Source organism: Chionomys nivalis, chromosome 5 (assembly GCF_950005125.1).
Source record: "Chionomys nivalis chromosome 5, mChiNiv1.1, whole genome shotgun sequence".
In the NCBI taxonomy this organism is placed as follows: Eukaryota; Metazoa; Chordata; class Mammalia; order Rodentia; family Cricetidae; genus Chionomys; species Chionomys nivalis.
This window is the reverse complement of record NC_080090.1, coordinates 65,246,970-65,265,251: the sequence shown is the minus strand read 5'-3', so window position 1 is coordinate 65,265,251 and position 18,282 is coordinate 65,246,970. Positions and strand designations below refer to the sequence as shown.

The following is an 18,282-nucleotide window of genomic DNA, read 5'->3' as shown; positions in this document are numbered from 1 at the left end:
AAGAAAACAAATTTGATTTTTAACTCATTTTCTCTACTAAATAATTATCTTTACTTCAACAGTCTATAAAATAGAATGAAAATGATCTGTAAGGTAGAAATAATAGCATGATCTTAGGGAACTATTAAATAAATTCAGTGAAATAAAAAATATTAAGGTGTTTCATAAATTATAAAATACTAGCAAATAGAATTCAGAAATTCAGTTTGTATATGATTATTGTTGAATTAAAGACAGTCATCAATGTCTAAATCAGGGTAAGGGTCAGCCACTTCAGTCGCTTCAGAAAGCAACACACAGGCTACTTTGCCAGTCTAGACAGTGCTGGGCTAGGATTAGTTCCAAGGGGCTCGGATGCCTCTATCGCCTTTGTCTTCAGCTGAGCATTTGTTTGGGTGCTGTGGGCATCACTGGATCACCTGGGAGTCTCGATTGTTCTGCTAGCTGTTTGTAGCTCATGTAAATCAGCCTGATCATGAAAACTGAAATGTCTACAGATGCCTGCCCCAGCTCATTTATGAGTTTACCTGGGATTATCTGCATAGTAAAACTAGCAGGAAAAAAAGGAAATCTGTGAGTCCATTTTATTTTTGAACATAAATGCCAAAATCCTAAGGAAAATATTACCAAATGAAACCCATCATTGCACTTTAGACAGAAAAATATGTCACAGTCAAGTTGAGTTCATCCCAGAAATTGAAGGTGTAACATTTTAGAATTTATTAGTATGATTTTCTACAGTTTCAAGTTAGGTAAAATATACCTAATTCAGTAATTCAGGTGTATAAAGAGCTTGTGAGACAAGTTAACGCTCAATTTAAAAAGTTTAGAAAGGTGGTTCAGACCTCATAGGTTAAGGCAGACTTGTGCTTGACATTCTAGCACCCCGCTGACTCTGCACCGCAGAGGCCTCTCAGTTCACAACTTCAGGTACACCTAATGACATAGGGACCGCCGCTCAGGCTAGGGATGGAAATGGAAGAAGCTAATTCATCTAAATTGCTTAGATACCTGCTGTGTATGCATAAAATGTTAGCAGCTTTTACTGTTTTTTTGATAAAATCGTTGGATAAACTAGAACCCTACATTAGGGTTGTAGCATTAGCAGATAGCATTCTTGTAACACATCCACCATCAAAAGAAGGTCCATAAGAAAAAGCCATAGAGCAACAATGTTTCCTTGTATGACTGGAATGTAGCTAGTTTAAATGGGAAGGTGATTCTACCAAGTTTGCATCAAGATAGTAGGATGACAAAGCAAAAATGGACAAAAAGCATTAAAGAAATTAAAATACTACATTAACAGTGGAGATTGCTGTCACCTGATACAAACGCAAAGGGAAAAGAGGCTCCAAGAAGACATGAAGCCCCAAGTATAATAGCAGGTGTGACCCAGATGGAGAATGAATAAGGCACCCGGTGCTGCCCTCTGGCCTCCACATGTGCAAACACATGCATACATGTTCACCACATGCACATGAGCACACATATAATCATATGCATACATGCAGCTCACTCGTGCACACATACACACGTACAACCATGCATACGCCAGCCCACACACATAGTGTATTGGTACTTTTCTATTGCTGTGATAAAACACCATGACCAAGGCAACTTACAGAAGAAAGTTTATTTTAGGCTTATAGTTCCAGAGGATTAGAGTCCTTAAGGGTGGAGCAGAGGCGGCAGGTGTCTGGAGCAGCAGCTAAGCTTTTACGTCTCCAACCATTAGCAGAAGCAGAGAGGGCTAACTCAGATGCACAAGTCTCAAACCTCACAGCCCACCCCAATGACACATACCTTCTAACCCTCCCCAAATAACCAACTGGGGGCCAAGTATGCAAATGCCAAAGACTTGTGAGGAACACCACACGTGTGTACACGTGTGTGTGTGCACATATGTACGTATACACACATACAGTCATATATGAACTTATACATTTGGAGGCCAGAGGACATCAGTCATTCTCCACCTGCACACACAATCATGTACACACATATGTATATACATATGCACACACAATCATGTGCACATGCACATACAGATATGCTGGTGATGCATATCTGTAATTCAGTCTCTATAGACTGAGGAAGAGTATCTCAAATTCAAGGCCATCGTAGGCAGCATAATGAAATCACCTCTAGATAAACATGTGAGAGGTCCAGAGGTGACTGGCATGAGCAAGCTGACGTCACTGCAGAGGACTACAGTGTATCAGTTTATGGTCATCACACAGTCCAGTGAGAAAACTACAGACCCATGAATTGCTCTCCTGCTGAAATGTGTGTTTCTCTGTTAAGGTACTGGTATGTGGAAAGAGCGTATGTATGAGTATTTCCAGAAAGAAGTTAAGAATGATGAACTTAAAATGTTGGGGGATTGCCCTTCAATAGGAACAGATTTGTTCCATGTATCCAGGTTCTCTTCAGGACACAAAGGAATGCACTTTAGGATAGCAGAACGTCCTATGCAGATGTGGAAATTATTAAAACTGCTTTTTATCCACGTAATTTGGAAATTGCATAGAAAGCTTATCTTATAGATTTATCATCATTCCAAACACAACTTTTATATAGGAATGCATTTCTACCAAAAGAAAATTTAGAGTCAATTTCATTCACATTATAGGAATTGGGTATTAAAAGAAAAACAAATCTTGCTGTACTCAGTATTTCTTGATTTCATTTTTGCAAATATGGAGAAATTCAGTTGTGAAAAATTAAAGATATATACATATATATCTTAAAGTTTTACAAACATATATGTTGCTTATTCCCTACATAGTACATTTTGAGTTCTGGTATTGTTTTCATATTAGTTGATTTAAGTATGCTTTGTTTTCAAGTGAGAGCCCATTAGCTTCTCTCAGCACGTATTTTTTCATTTAAACATTTACAAAATAAACATTTTTTATGAAAAAATATATGAAAAAGATTTGACTTAGTATAATAGTACAAAGTAGAAAAACAGATTATCTACTTCAGACCAGTGTCTAGTTGGAGGTGGGGAACCCACTTTGAACAAATTTAAAGTTCAAATTTATATTCTTGGTTGGGAGATCATCAGCTAAGAAACTAAGGTAAGTGTGTTGGTCAGCTTTGTTCTCTTCTACCTCACTGACAGAAGTGTATATTACATTTGCCGTTCGTTCCCCCACCCATGTATGTACAGGTGTATAGTGTGTGTGTGTATAGATGTTCATAGTGTATTGCAGGCAGGTGTACAGTGTGTGTACAGGTATACAGTAATCCACAGGTTACAGTGTATGTGTGTGCAGATGTAGTTGTAGATGGTCTTTTTCTGTTCTGCCAGCCAGCTCCCAAATAACCACATGGAGACTTTTTTTTTTTTTTTTTTGAGACATACTAAAAAAGTTCAACCAATAGCTTGGTTGTTTTTAGCCAGCCCCAATATTCTCTCTGCCATGAAAGTCCTGCCCAGCTATTGGTCATTCCGCTTTTTATTAAGCCAGTCTGAGTGGCAAATCTTCATAGTGTACAAAAGATTATCCCATAACATTTCCCCCTTTTGTCTAAATAAAGGTATAAGTCAGTTATCAGGTAAGAATTTGGTACAGTGTCCAATCCATTTGTATTGGGAATATTTGGAGAAAGTACTCCATTACTTATTCCATCTTGATTAGTCCAAAGTTCTGTACCTAATTTATCTTCTATCGTAACTAAGGAAAACTGCAACTATGACTACCTAGTCTTCACCTCCATCAAAGACCCCAGAAGAAATAATATTACCTGAGTGAATAGAAAGTACAGTGGAAACCATTTCCAAACCTAGAAATGACAGATATTTAGCTAGCTGGACAGTTACCCAAGGTTCATCTGCAACATTGGGGCATCCAATCTTTGGCCTACAGGGCTAGAATATCTGGCAGACTCTTCTGTGAAGTAGGAATTTTGAAAGACTGTCATGCCTTGTTTTGGCAAAGTTCAGGAGTCACTTTCCTGTGTGTCATGCTTGTCCAGTTTGTACAGCATGTCAGCAGGTGAAGCAAGGACAATTTTTTTTTTTTTTGGCCCAGTGGCTAACCTTGCCACAGTAAAAACAAACTCTCTATGGAGTTTTCTTAGTGTTCCTCATCTCTGAAATAGATTTCTGCTGCCAGGAGCAGACATGTCTCATTGTCATGAAAAGCCTCGGGTTATTAAGCCTCTTAAATCCCATATTCTATAGATCTTTGAAATATTGAAGATCATATATCTAAATATATCTGTTTAACCTTGAAAACATACCTAATCTGACTACAAGTTTGATTATTATAGATAACTACTAACCTGTATCTCTTAATTATACATTTTAAATGAGCTGCATAAGAACAGTACCCTGAGAAAGAGTAGAAACATACATTCAGTATAGCAAAAATAACTTAAATTTGAATCAATATATCAAAATCCATACAATACAAAATATTTGAGACTGGTAGTTTTTTTTTTTAGTTTGAAAGATAGATACAAGCCGGGCAGTGGTGGCGCACGCCTTTAATCCCAGCACTTGGGAGGCAGAGGCAGGCGGATCTCTGTGAGTTCGAGACCAGCCTGGTCTACAAGAGCTAGTTCCAGGACAGGCTCCAAAACCACAGAGAAACCCTGTCTCGAAAAACCAAAAAAAAAAAAAAGAAAGAAAGAAAGATAGATAGATACAATAATCTACCCTTTTATTTTATCCTTTCTTTGCCCCCCTCCTTTTTTTTTTCTTTTTAGAATGAGATCCCTAAATCTAATCTCCTTTGTTCAGCTTTTTCCCTGACCATGACCAACAACTTATAACCAACCGCCCCTAAACAATGACAAACATCCATAACCCACTAAATAATCAAAAAACTGTCTACCCTATCTCTTGGAAATGTGGGCATTGTGTTCTCTAGACTGCTTCCTGTTGTCTGGGGGTGCTGAAATCTTTGAGGGATCCTGAAAAAGTTTAAGATAGTGATCAAGTTCTGGGGAAGCTAGCTGTTCCCCAATCTAAGTGTGATGGGATAATACAAGGCTTATCTAATGTTCTGGCTAAAGCCACCTATGAGGCTGGACAGTCTCAGTCTTGAAGCTGTTCTGGATGCAGAACTTTGAGGAAACTGCAACAGAAGCATTCAGAGAGGCTGGGTCACCTGGCCACCCACTTTCAGTGATGTCTGGTCCCCTTGTTCTGAAGACACAAACTTTCAAAGGTAACATACATATCTACATTAACACAGGTATGGACTATGTGGTATGCACAAGTCAGTGAAAGATGTTTTTTGTTTGTTTTATGCTTGAGCAGGTGAAATATCTGTTGCCTGTCTTGTAGTTTTCTAGGTTTATTTCTTTATGTCTGTACCTAGGATTTTTCAGAGGGTCTCCCCATCAAATCTGATCTCTATCAATTGAATGAATTCACAGCCCTTTGTTTTCTTTGGAAATAAAGGCATAACCTCTTCCCCAACATAACACATTTTACTTCCATTTTGAATTTAGTAGTTTTTATAATCCAGTGTCTCTCAGTAACTACTGTTTACTCATCAGCAATCAAAAAATTTAAAATCAGTACAGCACCATATAGCATCCAGACTCCCTTGTATATTTCTCATCTCTACGCAATTTATTCTTTTACTTTACTTCTCTCTTTAGAGACTTTATTATTTTTAAACTATTTTTATGACTATCTATACCCTTTTTCTTTTATTTTTCTTAAGCCTACACACATTGTTAAACACATTGTAATTGTTTAGAAGTTTTTTCCATCCAAATCTGTAGGTGAACACGAATAGAGTAGTCCCACACTAGCTCAGAATTGAGTATAATAATAGGTTCTTTATTTAGGGGGAAGACTCACAGATCACAGTCCTGCATGAACGGGAAACAAGAACCAAATCCAGCAGCCAAGAGAGAGTAAGCAAGCAAAAGGCACTTTGTTACCCAAGGCCACACCCAACCTGGTCCTGCATCTCATTGGCTGAAGGAGTTTCCCTAGCAGCTTACTGTTTATATATCTGTAACCTTTTCTGTCTACATTAGTGAAAACTCAAATGGCCATGCGGCGAGGCTCATGGCATGCTGAGCCTGCAGGCAGCAGCTGGACACAGCTTTGTACTGTATCCTGCACAAGAGACTGTGAGGCTAGGATATGCCGCATTTGGCTCTGATTTTGTGTTTGAAACCTTTTTTTAAGCCTTCTCAGGTCTTATGTGGATATACATAGCCCCACATTGGACACCATTTGTAGAGTCTTCTTCTGTCCTGCCAGCTAGCTCCCAAATAACCACATGGAGCCTTCTTATTGATTAAGAAAACTTGGCTGCAGCTGGGTGGTGGTGGCGCATGCCTTTAATCCCAGCACTTGGGAGGCAGAGGCAGGCCGATCTCTGTGAGTTCGAGGCCAGCCTGGTCTACAAGAGCTAGTTCCAGGACAGGAACCAAAAGCTATGGAGAAACCCTGTCTCGAAAATCCAAAAAAAAAAAAAAAAGAAAAGAAAAGAAAAGAAAACTTGGCTGATAGCTTAGACTTGTTTTTAGCTAGCTCTAATAACTTAAATTAGTCCATTTCTATTCATCTGTGTGCTACCCCAAGGCTCATTTATCTCATCTACTTCCCATCCTGCTTGTTCTTCGTCTCATAGTGTTTCCTCGCAACTCCACCCTTCTTCCCAGTGTTCCCTCTGCCCTGAAATCCTGCCTAGCTATTGGCCATTCAGCTTTTTATTAAACCAATCCAAGTGACCACTCTTCACAGTGTTCAAAAAGATTATTCCACAACATACAGTGCGTGTAAAAAGTGTACAGTATGTCTACAGGTGTCTGGTATATGTACAGCTGTACAGTGTGTATGTGCATTGTATTACAAGAGTACAGTATGTCTACAACTATACAGTGTGTCTATACAGCTGCACAATGTGTGCATACAGCTGTGTACAGGTGTACAGTATTTTACAGTTGTACAGTGTGTGTGTGTATGTGTGTGTGTGTGTGTGTGTGTATACAGGTGTACATGGAGGCCAGAAACTGATGTTAGCTGTCTTCCTCTACCTCACTATCTTGTATTTTTGATGTAAGGTCCTTCCTGAACCAGTTCCACTAGAGCCAGCTGAGGTCCTCTTTGTCTACTTCCCTGCACTGGGATTGCAGGCACACACTCACCGCACCCAGCTTCCTTGCGTAGATGCGGGGGCTCTGAACTCAGGTCCCCTTGCTTGTGCAGGACGTACTTTACTGACTGAACCGTCTTCCTGCCCCTAAATGCTAAACTTTCCCTAATAGCACATTTTCAGTCCAGCACACTGAAGTTCCTTAGAAGAGAATAAACCCACAATCTAATATTACAGACAACAACTACATGCACATCAGTGGATGTAGTGAACAACAGAACTCAAATTTTTTCACGTTAGTTTTTTTTTCTTTTATTGTTTTTATTGCTGTATGCATTTTTCTCCGCTTTCCTCCCTTCCGCCACTCTCCCTTTTCTACCCTCTCCATTGGTTATTTATGGAGAAGGGGTATGCACATGCCAGCACACATGGGGAGGACAGCTTGAACAATTGATTCACTTCCTCCACCATGTGGATCTTGGGGACTAAACTCAAGTTGCCAGGCTTGGTGGCTAGTGTCTTTCTTTACCTGCCGAGCCATCTCACCAAACCAGGATTACATTTTAATGGACTTCAGATTTGTAGAGTCAGGTAATCAAAAGCACAAGAACGAGTTTCACCAAAAATGAACAGGCAAGTATAAAAGAAAATCAGCTCGAGTGCAAATAATAATTCCAAAATACAGGAATTGTGCAATGGTCAGGTTAAAGTATGCAGTTAGCACAGTAATGAAAGAAAGAAAAGATAGTGTGTTGAAAATGTTTGTAAGACGTCACAGAAAAGGCAGGACTGGAAGGGAAAGATGGAAAATTAGATAGGGCCTAGAGTCTAGTAAAAAGCCAGGAATGCGGCTCAGTGGTAGAGCACTTGTCCATACTTTGGTCTCTAATATTCGTATTCTCTCTGTCCCAACCCCCTTCTAGACTTATTTTTATCTTATGTACATGCGTGTTTTGCCTGCCTGTACATATGTGCACCATGTGTGTGCATCTGCCCGCTGAGACCAGAAGAGGGTGTCAGATTGACTGGAACTGGAGTTACAAATGGTTGTGAGTCACTTGGCATGGGTGCTGGAAATTGAATCCCGGGTCTCTGGAAGAGTTGCCAGTGATCCTAACCATTGAGCCATCTCTCCAGTTCCCTCTACCACAAATTTTGTTGCTGTTGTTGTTGATGATGATGATGATGATGATGATGATGATGATGATGATGATGATTGCTGTTTTTTCGAGACAGGGTTTCTCTCTGTATCTCTGGCTGCCCTGGAACACACACTTTAGATCAGGGTGACCTCGAATTCAAAAGTCCACCCATCTCTGCCTCCTGAGTGCTGAGATTAAAGGCATGTGCCTCCCTTGCCCAGCTATTTTTTTAAAGAGGAAATGAGAAATTTCTAATAGGTATTCCAAGAAAGATTTTAGGAGAATCAATATATAAGACTGTTAGCTGGCAGGGTGTGGTGCTGTGTGCCTTTTAATCCCAGAACTCAAGAGGCAGAGGTAAGAAGATCTCCGTGAGTTTGAGAACAGCCTTTTCTATATACTGAGTTCCAGGACAGCCAGGGCTACATAGAGAAACCCTGTCTCAAAACAAACAAACAACAGAAAGATTATTTACTGATAATTCCTCAGCTGGTAAAGCGCTAAACTCTTCAGCTTGGGAATTCCACAGCATAGTGCTGGCAGTCTCAGGTGTTTTCTCCCCGGGATGCTGTGCAGCAGTGAAAATGAGCCACATGAACACAGCTTGGAACTCTTAACACCTTGAGCTCCACACACTGAACCCAAGAGTACATGCAGTGTACGTCCCATATATGAAACTCAAAAGTGGGGAGACTTGTCTCTGGCATCAAGGGACAAGAGGACAATTAATTTGGCAGAAGACGCTTTGTAAAACTGGGAGGGATGCTTCTGGGATTCTAATACTGATGAGATATAATGCATCAACAAGTTACACAGAGAGATTCATCTTAAGAAAACATATGACTGATATTCTTTTGTATGTATTTTGTAACCTACTAAAGCTTACACACACACTTAGACATAAGGTAGTAGTGTCCTTTCTGTTTCCTCGTCTTTCCAGCAAATACCCAAGTTTAGGTATTGCTTTCCCCACTCGCAGGTGAAAATCTGATGGCCGAGAGTGTGCTGTGACCTTTCCAGCAGTACAGGCTGCAGAGAGTAAAGCCACTGTATTGTCTTCAGGTTCACATCCACTCCTGTGTCCTAATACCACACACTGCAGTGCCAGATAGAACGCACATTATTTTGTGAAAGATAATTTAAGGGACGGTGTTGTTTTCATTTTTGAAACAAGATCTCACTGTATAGCCAGCACTAGCCTGAAACTTGCTATGTAGCCCAGGCTGGCTTCAAATTTATAAAACTCCTGCCCTGCTAAAGTACTAGGACGACAGGTACTTTACATTATATTACTAGGCATGCAGCGTCACATCCAGCGTGGAAAGTAACCTTTTATAGGAATAATGAGAATGGGGAAACCCCTTCTCCCTGGCCTCCCTGGTGGGTGAGGCAGAGCCGTCTCCATGACTGCTTGAGTAAGCACATATGGCGCTGATGTCCTGGATGCATTTACAGTCTTTCTGTTCACTGGGATAGTAATAAAAACTATCCTTAACTCAGGAATCCTCCTGAATTGATCTACTGAGACACTTTGGAAAAAAATCGAGCAAATAACCATATATGTTATAATCAAAATAATATCATTAGTCACAGGTTTTGATGTTACAAATATATAAAACTAAAATATTCAGACAACTTGGGAATGTTTCATGAAAATTAATATTTTTGAATTAATAATCACTTTTAGAGTAATTCAGTTGTATTTCTTTACTAGTTTACTGGGATTGTGACACTTTTTAAAATAGTCAAACTATTTTAAATAGACAAAATAGTCTTATATGTAATAATAGTAATAATGATCATTTATCAAGCACCTGTTATATGCCTAGGAGTCTGTTGAGCATATTTTATTCATTTAGTCATTTACTGTTACTTAATCCTTTTTATTTGGTGGGTGCCGGGGGCTACTGATCTGACTTGATTTTAGGATGTTAACCTATTCTTTGGATTTTCACAAAACTGTAAGTATGGTTAAATACAGTGAGTGCAGACAGTATTGGGGAGGTCTTTGGGGGCTTAGCTATTACTTTTTATGAATTATGGTTGAGCTTGACAGCTGTCCTTGTGTTGACAGCTCTTCTGATTATAGCAGTTGTCAAACTCCATCCTTAAGCAGGTTGTAAATCCTGGCTTCTTCCGATTAAAACTGGGTCAGAGCCAATCGCAGGTTAACTAGAGGCCACTATTGTGCTACTGTCTGTCCTTACTAGTTTGTCTTAAATGGCCTTTGTGTGGAAACACATTAAAACCCTTATTTCCCCACATTTTGCCTGAGTATTCCGAGTCATCAGACACTGGTCCTCTTGTTATTTTGTGATTAAACATGTTCCTTGCTGGAGTATATCGCAGTATGTGTGGTCTTCCTTATAAATGGCCTGTTAGCTCTCCCCTCCTCTTCCTCCACTGGGAATACTAATATCATTGCATCTGTGTCTCCCAGGGGAAATCAAGGCTTTTCCTTGCACGTGTGGTCATGTGATTGCAGAGTGGGCCGGCTTTGTATCCTCATGAGCCCCAGGCTTCCACGGCAAGCGCCATCTGTTGTGTTCCTTCCACACTGTTACAGGGCAGTGGGAGGAGGGCATTAGAGTGGAAATAAATAAAATAGAAAAGAAAGAAACTCATCATCAAAACCCCGAGGATTAATGGAGTCAGAAGGCTCGCTGCTCTGAATGGAGATTCATCTTCACCTGTGCCGGTGTCAGGTCTGCCTGTGTGGCACTTGACAAATAGAGGCGCCCAGGGTGCCATAAATCCAGCAACTGTGCTGGTCCCTGCAGACTGGCTCAGGCTTTTCCAAGATAGGCTTCCGACTATTTTGTGTTTCCCTGGGCACTGTGGGCACAAGCATGGCCCTCGCTAATTTGGTGTGTGTTAGCACTGGTCTCCTCTGCGCTCTTGCCTTCTTTCCTTGCTCGTTTTCTTTGCCTTTGTTTTGAGAGAATGAGAAGATTACACATTCTGGCTTGTGACCTGTGATTCACCAAAGATGCCAAAGCAGGGAGATGAATTCTGAGAAAATTCTAACTTCTCAGCACGGTGCTGGTTGGAAAGGATACAACACACACACACACATAAACACACACATACACACACACACATACACAAACATACATACATACATACATGAAAAAAGCATGCACTGGAGAGGATACTATTAAAAAAAAAAGCAAGCTTCTGATCGGAGATCCAGATCCTTTTCTTCAACAGCAAAGTGTTGGGTACCTGTATGAGCCGGTCTCCCCCAGGTACCAGCGTGCCCCCTACATACCTCTTCAGATGAGGATAAAACTCACTTGTGTAGCTTTACAGGCAGGATCCCATCATTTACGTCAGTCTCTTTCGCTCTGCTACACCACCCTGCTTACCTGTGCTTCCACGTGGTTCTGTCTTTGTATGAACCTCGGTGCTTGTTAATAAAGCTCTTTCTATGTGTACATGTAGCACAGCCCTGCTGGGAGATGTTGTCAGTTAAACCTCACTGAGATCAGGCATGCTAGGAGACAGACAGCGCAGGCTGGAGTCAACTAGCTATGGAATGAAATTCTTTAAACCGCTCCTGAGTTGGAACCTGAGTATCCCATACTTCACTGCTGGAGAGCTTACTTCATGGGACAGCGCACACAAAGAGGCCACATTCTGCATCTTCAGCGCTCATCTCCTCGGCCCCATCCTCTTGCTTAAGGGTTGGGTTAGAAGAACGAAGTGTTAGATCACAGACGGCTATCCTGAAGTATGGGTTTATATGTGCAGTGTCTAACAGACACTCTTCAAAAGCTCGCCAAGTGCGCCTCGCCAGGGTTGAGGCTGCTGCTGGTGGTACAGCTGCTGAGCGCCTGTTGTTTGGATACAGATGTTCTGTGGACAGGCTTCAGTGCATGTGTCCTCACAGCTGCTTGACCCCAGGCAGTGCGTCTTTTACTTGCTTCCGTTTTATGAGACTGTCTGCATTTCAGCCTAAGTGGCTATATGGTTATTTGTGGTTAACTGCAGAAATTCAGATTGGAGGGGCAGTTTTAAATAAATTCTCAGTGTCAGTAGGTGGCCTGGTCATATGGCTCAGTGGTAAAGTCTGTGCTTAGAATGCATGAGGCCCCAGCATCACAAAACAAAATGGTGGGGGAGATTCTGAAAGAAGTGTTCTAATTTTAAACACTTCCTATGACCTTGGGCCGCGGCAGAGATAGTCCTGTCTCTGCCTTCCTCCCTGTTGGTGCAGTTCCTCACCGAGATCTACTCATGCATTATGTCACCAAGCAGCAGCAGCTTTAGGCGTGGAGCAGGTGATTCTTGCTTCTTTCTACCTTTTCTCCTGTTCTCCATCCATCCTTCAAATGCTGCTTTCACATGCAAGAGAGCCCATGCCGCTGAAGGCTGTGAGATAGGGTTCCCGGTAGTAGCTCAGAAAATGCCCATCCTTTACTCTGGTTCATTTAGAACCAAGTTCTCTGTGGTTATGGACAAGTTTGGTGACTAAGTAATAAGGATAGGAAATGTACGAAGCCATCAGAGGGCTGGAGAGATGGTTCAGCCGTAAAAAGATGAGGCTCCCAAGCAAAAATGTAAAAAGACACCAGAGCTACACCAGTTTATAGCCTACCATAACCTGACTTTTGCCAATAATTCTTACTGCTTCATAGTGTAAAGTCAGACAGCTCTAAGCTGGAATCACTGGCCTGGGAGTGAAGGTACTGAGGCTCTTAATTGTTAATGGCAGTCGAGCAGGACAGTAAGCTTACACACACACACACACACATACACACACAGTTTGGCTGACTTGACAATTGAGGAAAACACAGAAATCATCACCCCTGAAGGCCAATCAAGGACTGCAACCAGCTCAAAGAGACAAAGAACTCCCATCTCCTTCTACCATAAGCCTCCACCTGAGTAACGAGTAGTCGTTAGGAGTCTACAGCTTGAGAAGAGGGGAGAGGTAAGAGCCTAGAGAGGCCGCTTCTGTGGTTCAGACAGGCGGAGAACGCCAAAACCGGCGGTGGAGGAAACTTCAGAAGAGACTGTCTGGTACCTGGACTGCACAAGAGGTTGAGCAGGCCCTTGTTACCAGAGAAATTTCAAGACTAGGGTACTGAGTTGTGTCTAGCAGTAACAGAGCCAAGCCCAACCCAATTAATAATTTGACCCACGTCAAGGGCCTGACAAGAGGAACGTGCCCAGTTCTGGATACACGTAGTGGCTTCAGCCTCTGTTGCCCTCGTCACACAGTTTTCTGCATTCAGTCAAGAATCATGAGGCAAAACAGCACAAGAGAAAATAACATTTGTCAAACAATAAGATAGTAATTGATAGAACAATTAGGACATGGATGATCTGAACAGTATTTTCAAGTTTCATTTAGTTAATATCTGCAGAACATTCACTTAATAAACAGTATATACTGTACACGTGGATCATTCACCATGTTCCATCATTTAGACCATGATCTGGGCCAATTAGAAATCAATAACAGACATTTATCTGGAAAACACCCAAATTCATGGGGTTGGAGAGATGGCTCAGACAGTAAAGGGCAGGCTTTGGAAGCATGAGGACCCGAGTTCTCTCCAGCACCCATGTACGTCTGACACAGTGGCTCACTCCTGGAATGTCTGCTGACAAGGCAGAGACTGGTGGTTCCTAGGGTTTGCTAGCCAGTGGCCAAGTTGAATAAACAAGTTCAGGTTTAGTGAGACGCCCTGACTCAGAAATATAAAGGATAAAGGAAGGCGCCAGTGTCCTACTCCGGCCTCTACATACACCTGCACGGGCATCTGCACCCACACCTCATGCACACCATAGACATGTGCAAGGAGAGGTGAATTCCCAATTTCAGGAATGAGGCAGTGACCAGTGTCTCACATTGTAGTAAAGCAAACGAGGAAACATGAACAGCTTTCACCCAGTAAATTAGGTAGCCCGCACGAAATGGAAAGATTTCTTGAAAGATATTATCAAAGTTCTCTTTCTCAAAAAAAAAGAAATTTCAGTGGTCCTACGTCCATGAGAAATTGATTTGATAGCTTAAAACACCCTCAGTAAAATCCAGACCTCCATCACTTCTTGTCTTGAGTTCTACTAAATGTCTATGCATAAAATAATACCAGTTCTGCACACAATCTGTTTCAGAAAATAGAGAACACTTCGCAAGATTATTAGCAAGTAGAACATAGTTAAACATAAGTGAAACAGTACATCATGGTCAGGTAGGTATTACCTAGGCATGCAAGCTTGCTTTGATGGTTTGAGATCATTGTATTATATCAGAGCGATCAACACAAAGCTCTGACCATCTGATACAGTGGAAAGGACTGATAACAAAATTCACCTCCTATTACGGCTGAAATAACCAAATAGAAAGAACCTGGTTGTATACCCTTTTTATACCAGCACTCAGGCAACAGAGGCGGGTGGATTTCTGAGTTCAAGACCAGCCTGTCTGCATGAGTACTGGGTCAGCCAGAGCTATATGGTGAGACCCTTTCTCAGAAAAACAGCAAAGTAGGAGTGTAGTAGGGCGCTTCCTCAACCTTGGGAATCAGCAGCTAAAGCCATGCGCAGTGGGGAGGCCAGGTGCTCTCCTCCATTTCCTCCCGCTCCCCCTCTGCCTTAGCGTCTCTGCCTCAACACTCACCCTCTTTTTTACTAGAGCTGGCTGTTCACATGTTTCTCGGAAGTTCCCAGAGCAGGAATCTTAACTGTAGCCTTGACATGGCTGGTGCAGTATTTTCTCACTACACCAGCCCTGGGGTCAGCCTGCATTGCCTTCCTTCTGTGCCTTTCCTCAGGAGGCTTTTTGTTGTTGCGGGATGCGTCATACCATAAAAACCCCTGTAAGGTGTGTGAGTGCCGTAAATTACAGCCGAAGAAAATGTCTGCTCCCCAGCTTAAGAGCTACAACACCACCAGTAGGTCTGGTAAGCCCCCGTGTGCGCCCCTCCAATCACGTCCTTCCTTTAGTACCCCTAGTAACTGGCAGTTGCCGCTCCTGCAGTTTTTGTTGAGCTTTGTCAGCTGCCCTAGAATGCACTGTGTAGGCCAGGTTGGCCTATGCCTCTCGGGTGCTAGATCATAGGTGTGTGCCCAGTTGTATTACAAATTTTATAGTTTCACTACATATTTGTATGTCTAAGAAATAATGTTTAATTTTGTCTGTTTTTAAGTGTTTTAGAATCCTGCTATATTGTATTTTTTATTTATTTATTTTTGTTTTTTCGAAACAGGGTTTCTCTGTAGCTTTGGAGCCTGTCCTGAAACTCGATCTGTAGACCAGACTGGCTTCAAACTCACAGAGATCCACCTGCCTCTGCCTCCCAAGTGCTGGGATTAAAGGTGTGCGCCACCACAGCCCGGCTTTGCTATGTTGTATTCTGCTTTGCTTTTATTATTATTATTATTATTATTATTATTATTATTATTATTATTCAGCATTGTGCGTTTGAGATAAACCCATGTTGTGTGAAGTTGGAGTTCCTTAGTTTTCACTATTGCATGGGATTTCCCTTCTGTGAGCAGTGTTCTCTTTTGACATGTTGCCGCTGTGAACATTTGAGTCATCCGCATTTGATGCCCACCAGGAACACTGCTGACCTCTACATTCTCCAAATGCAAACTCTCCACCTATGATCACTACAAGTGGATCCTTCACTGGATGGGGGCGGGGGGGGGGATAGCCTGTGATGACAAGTCAGTGTCCAGAGTGACTGCTGCCCCAGGGCGCATGCTCAGGCTTTGCTTGCACCAGGCCTCCTCCTCCTAACACTGTCAGTTGAGTCTGTATTCACTCTTATTTATATGTGAGTGCTGGTGCGGGCGCTCACCTTTGTGAGATGCTGTTTGCTTCATTTTGTGTGCAATGCCTGTTTCACCTTCAACTCTCAGCCCCATCTGATTGTTGGATCTCTGTTTCCTTCCTGATTGTAATACTGCCTTTGTCATCAGTTCGCTTTCTGTGTATATGCAGAAGATAGACAGCTCTCTGCTCTGATCCTTTGGTCAGTTTGTCTGTCCTGGGACAGTACCAATGTCATCTTCATCACAAGTCTTGACGGTCTCCCCTCCTGTGCCTTAGACCTGGTGACGCAGTAAAGCCCTTCTCTTCTTTTAAGATTTTGGGATCCGGGTGGCTAAGATGGCTCAGTGGTAAAATAATTGCTACTGCATAATCACAAGTAAATGAGTCCAGAGCCCATCTCACACACACACACACACACACACACAAGCCAGGCTGCCCCTCTGTAACCCCAGCTCTGGGGGATGGAGACAGCAGCATCCCAGGCTCTTGCTGGCCACCCAGCTTGAGAGAGTAAGAGGCCCTGTAGGGAACAGTGGAGGGCACTTGACACTGACCTCTGATCTCTATGCACTCACACACAGGTGAACACACCTGCACATACATGTGAACATGCAAACCCCCACACAAGATTTCACATAGTGATTGATGATCTAATTACTAGACCAGATTTTTCTTTCATATGTAAATTTAGTTATATCTACATAGTCCCCCCTTAAAGATAAAGCAGAATCTTTTCTTTGACGCAGTGCATTTAGCCTTTTGGCATGGGTCACCATTATTTGGAAATGTACATCAACATGAAACACTTAACCACCGCATTCTCTGCTTCCATTTTGCCCCTGCAGTCGGGCCAGCGCCTCACAGCTTTACAAATATGCTCGTACGCGTCTACGCAGGAAAAAGACGTGGTTTTCTTAAGACTCGTTCTCACTGCAGGGCTGATCATGTGGCCACCGTAAGGGTGCGCACTGTTGTGCCACCTTGACAATTCCCGCCTCACAGGACTGCTTTTCCTGTCTTGCTGTAAACTTGTTCTCATGTTTGTCAATTTCCCTTGCAGCTGCTGCCTGCGAGTTTTTGGACATTGTGGAGCTGCTGCTCCAGTCTGGCGCTGACCCCACTCTCCGAGACCAAGACGGCTGCCTGCCAGAAGAGGTGACGGGCTGCAAAGCAGTCTCTTTGGTGCTGCAGCGGCACAGAGCTAGCAAGGCCTGATCGAGAGGTTGGAAAAGCACAGTCTGATAGGGTAGGACTTTCGGGATGAAAGAAACTGCAAAAATAATACTTCTTAACCACCCATCTTTGGTATGCATTGGCTAATAAAATCAGTTCTGAGAAACTGGGATTTGACGTCTCAGCAATTCATTCTCCTTGCATACATTCCAGGGGAGCACAGTTTAGGTGATGAACATGTGTACTGCGCATAATAGAATCCAATTCTGCCGAGCACGCTTTGAAATTTATCACTGCTCTAGAGGGTGGGGAGAGGAGCAGACAGATCATATTTCACGATATTAAACATGGCTACGCTTGCTCCCTCTCTATCTTTCTATCTCTCTTTCTCAATGCAGAAGCAAAATGTGCCGATCAGCACCACACTGCCAGTCAGGGAAGTTTCCAGAAATCCCAGGACAGTAAGGAGCGAATGGACCTGTAGCATTTCCACAGCTAATCTGAACAGGCGCCTAAAATGGCTGTGCTGTAAAGATGAACTTGAGAGCGTAATCTAGGGGAGAGGAGGAGTATGAAGGAAGGAAAAGCAAGAGAGGGAGAGGACAGAACTTTGTCACCCGGGCCTACGAACGTCAGATCAACAGTCACTGGAAGCTCAAAACCTCTAGCATTTCAGCGTAGCACTCAGCAACCTCCCTTGAGAATTGGGACACAGGTCTGGAGAATATCTATTAAATCAGGATTCCTTAAACACTAAGCAGGAAAAGAATTTCCCTGGGACTCTAAATTAGCTATAAAGGCCTTTGCAACGGTAATCTAAAAAAAACCAACTCAGGCCTGGCCTCCTACCCGCTGAGCTGCCTGCTTGCCTGGACGTTACTGTTGGGTTGTTTCCTTGTGCTAGAGAACACTGCTTTGTTTTAGAAGAGTACATAGTAAGTAGGCAAGTGCACCACAATTTTTATTTTAAAGATAAACAGTTGCACCACTACTGAGCCTGACTCCCTCTGATTTCCCTTTTAAACCTTAAGAACCTAAGGAATTCCTTGATATTCTTATTATATAAAAAATAAATAAAAATGAAAGAAGAAATTAGTTG

General features: G+C 42.3%; 1 protein-coding gene across 1 annotated transcript in view; it reads left to right on the top strand.

Annotated features, from left to right (window-relative positions):
- Window positions 1-17,340, top strand: part of Acbd6 (acyl-CoA binding domain containing 6) — a 158,757-nt gene extending 141,417 nt beyond the window's left edge. The window contains exon 8 of the mRNA XM_057770976.1: window positions 17,071-17,340. Within this exon, the coding sequence (XP_057626959.1) occupies window positions 17,071-17,225 (155 nt within the window). The 3' untranslated portion in view covers window positions 17,226-17,340. The remainder of the gene's footprint in view (window positions 1-17,070) is intronic.
- The last annotated feature ends 942 nt before the right edge of the window (window positions 17,341-18,282 follow it).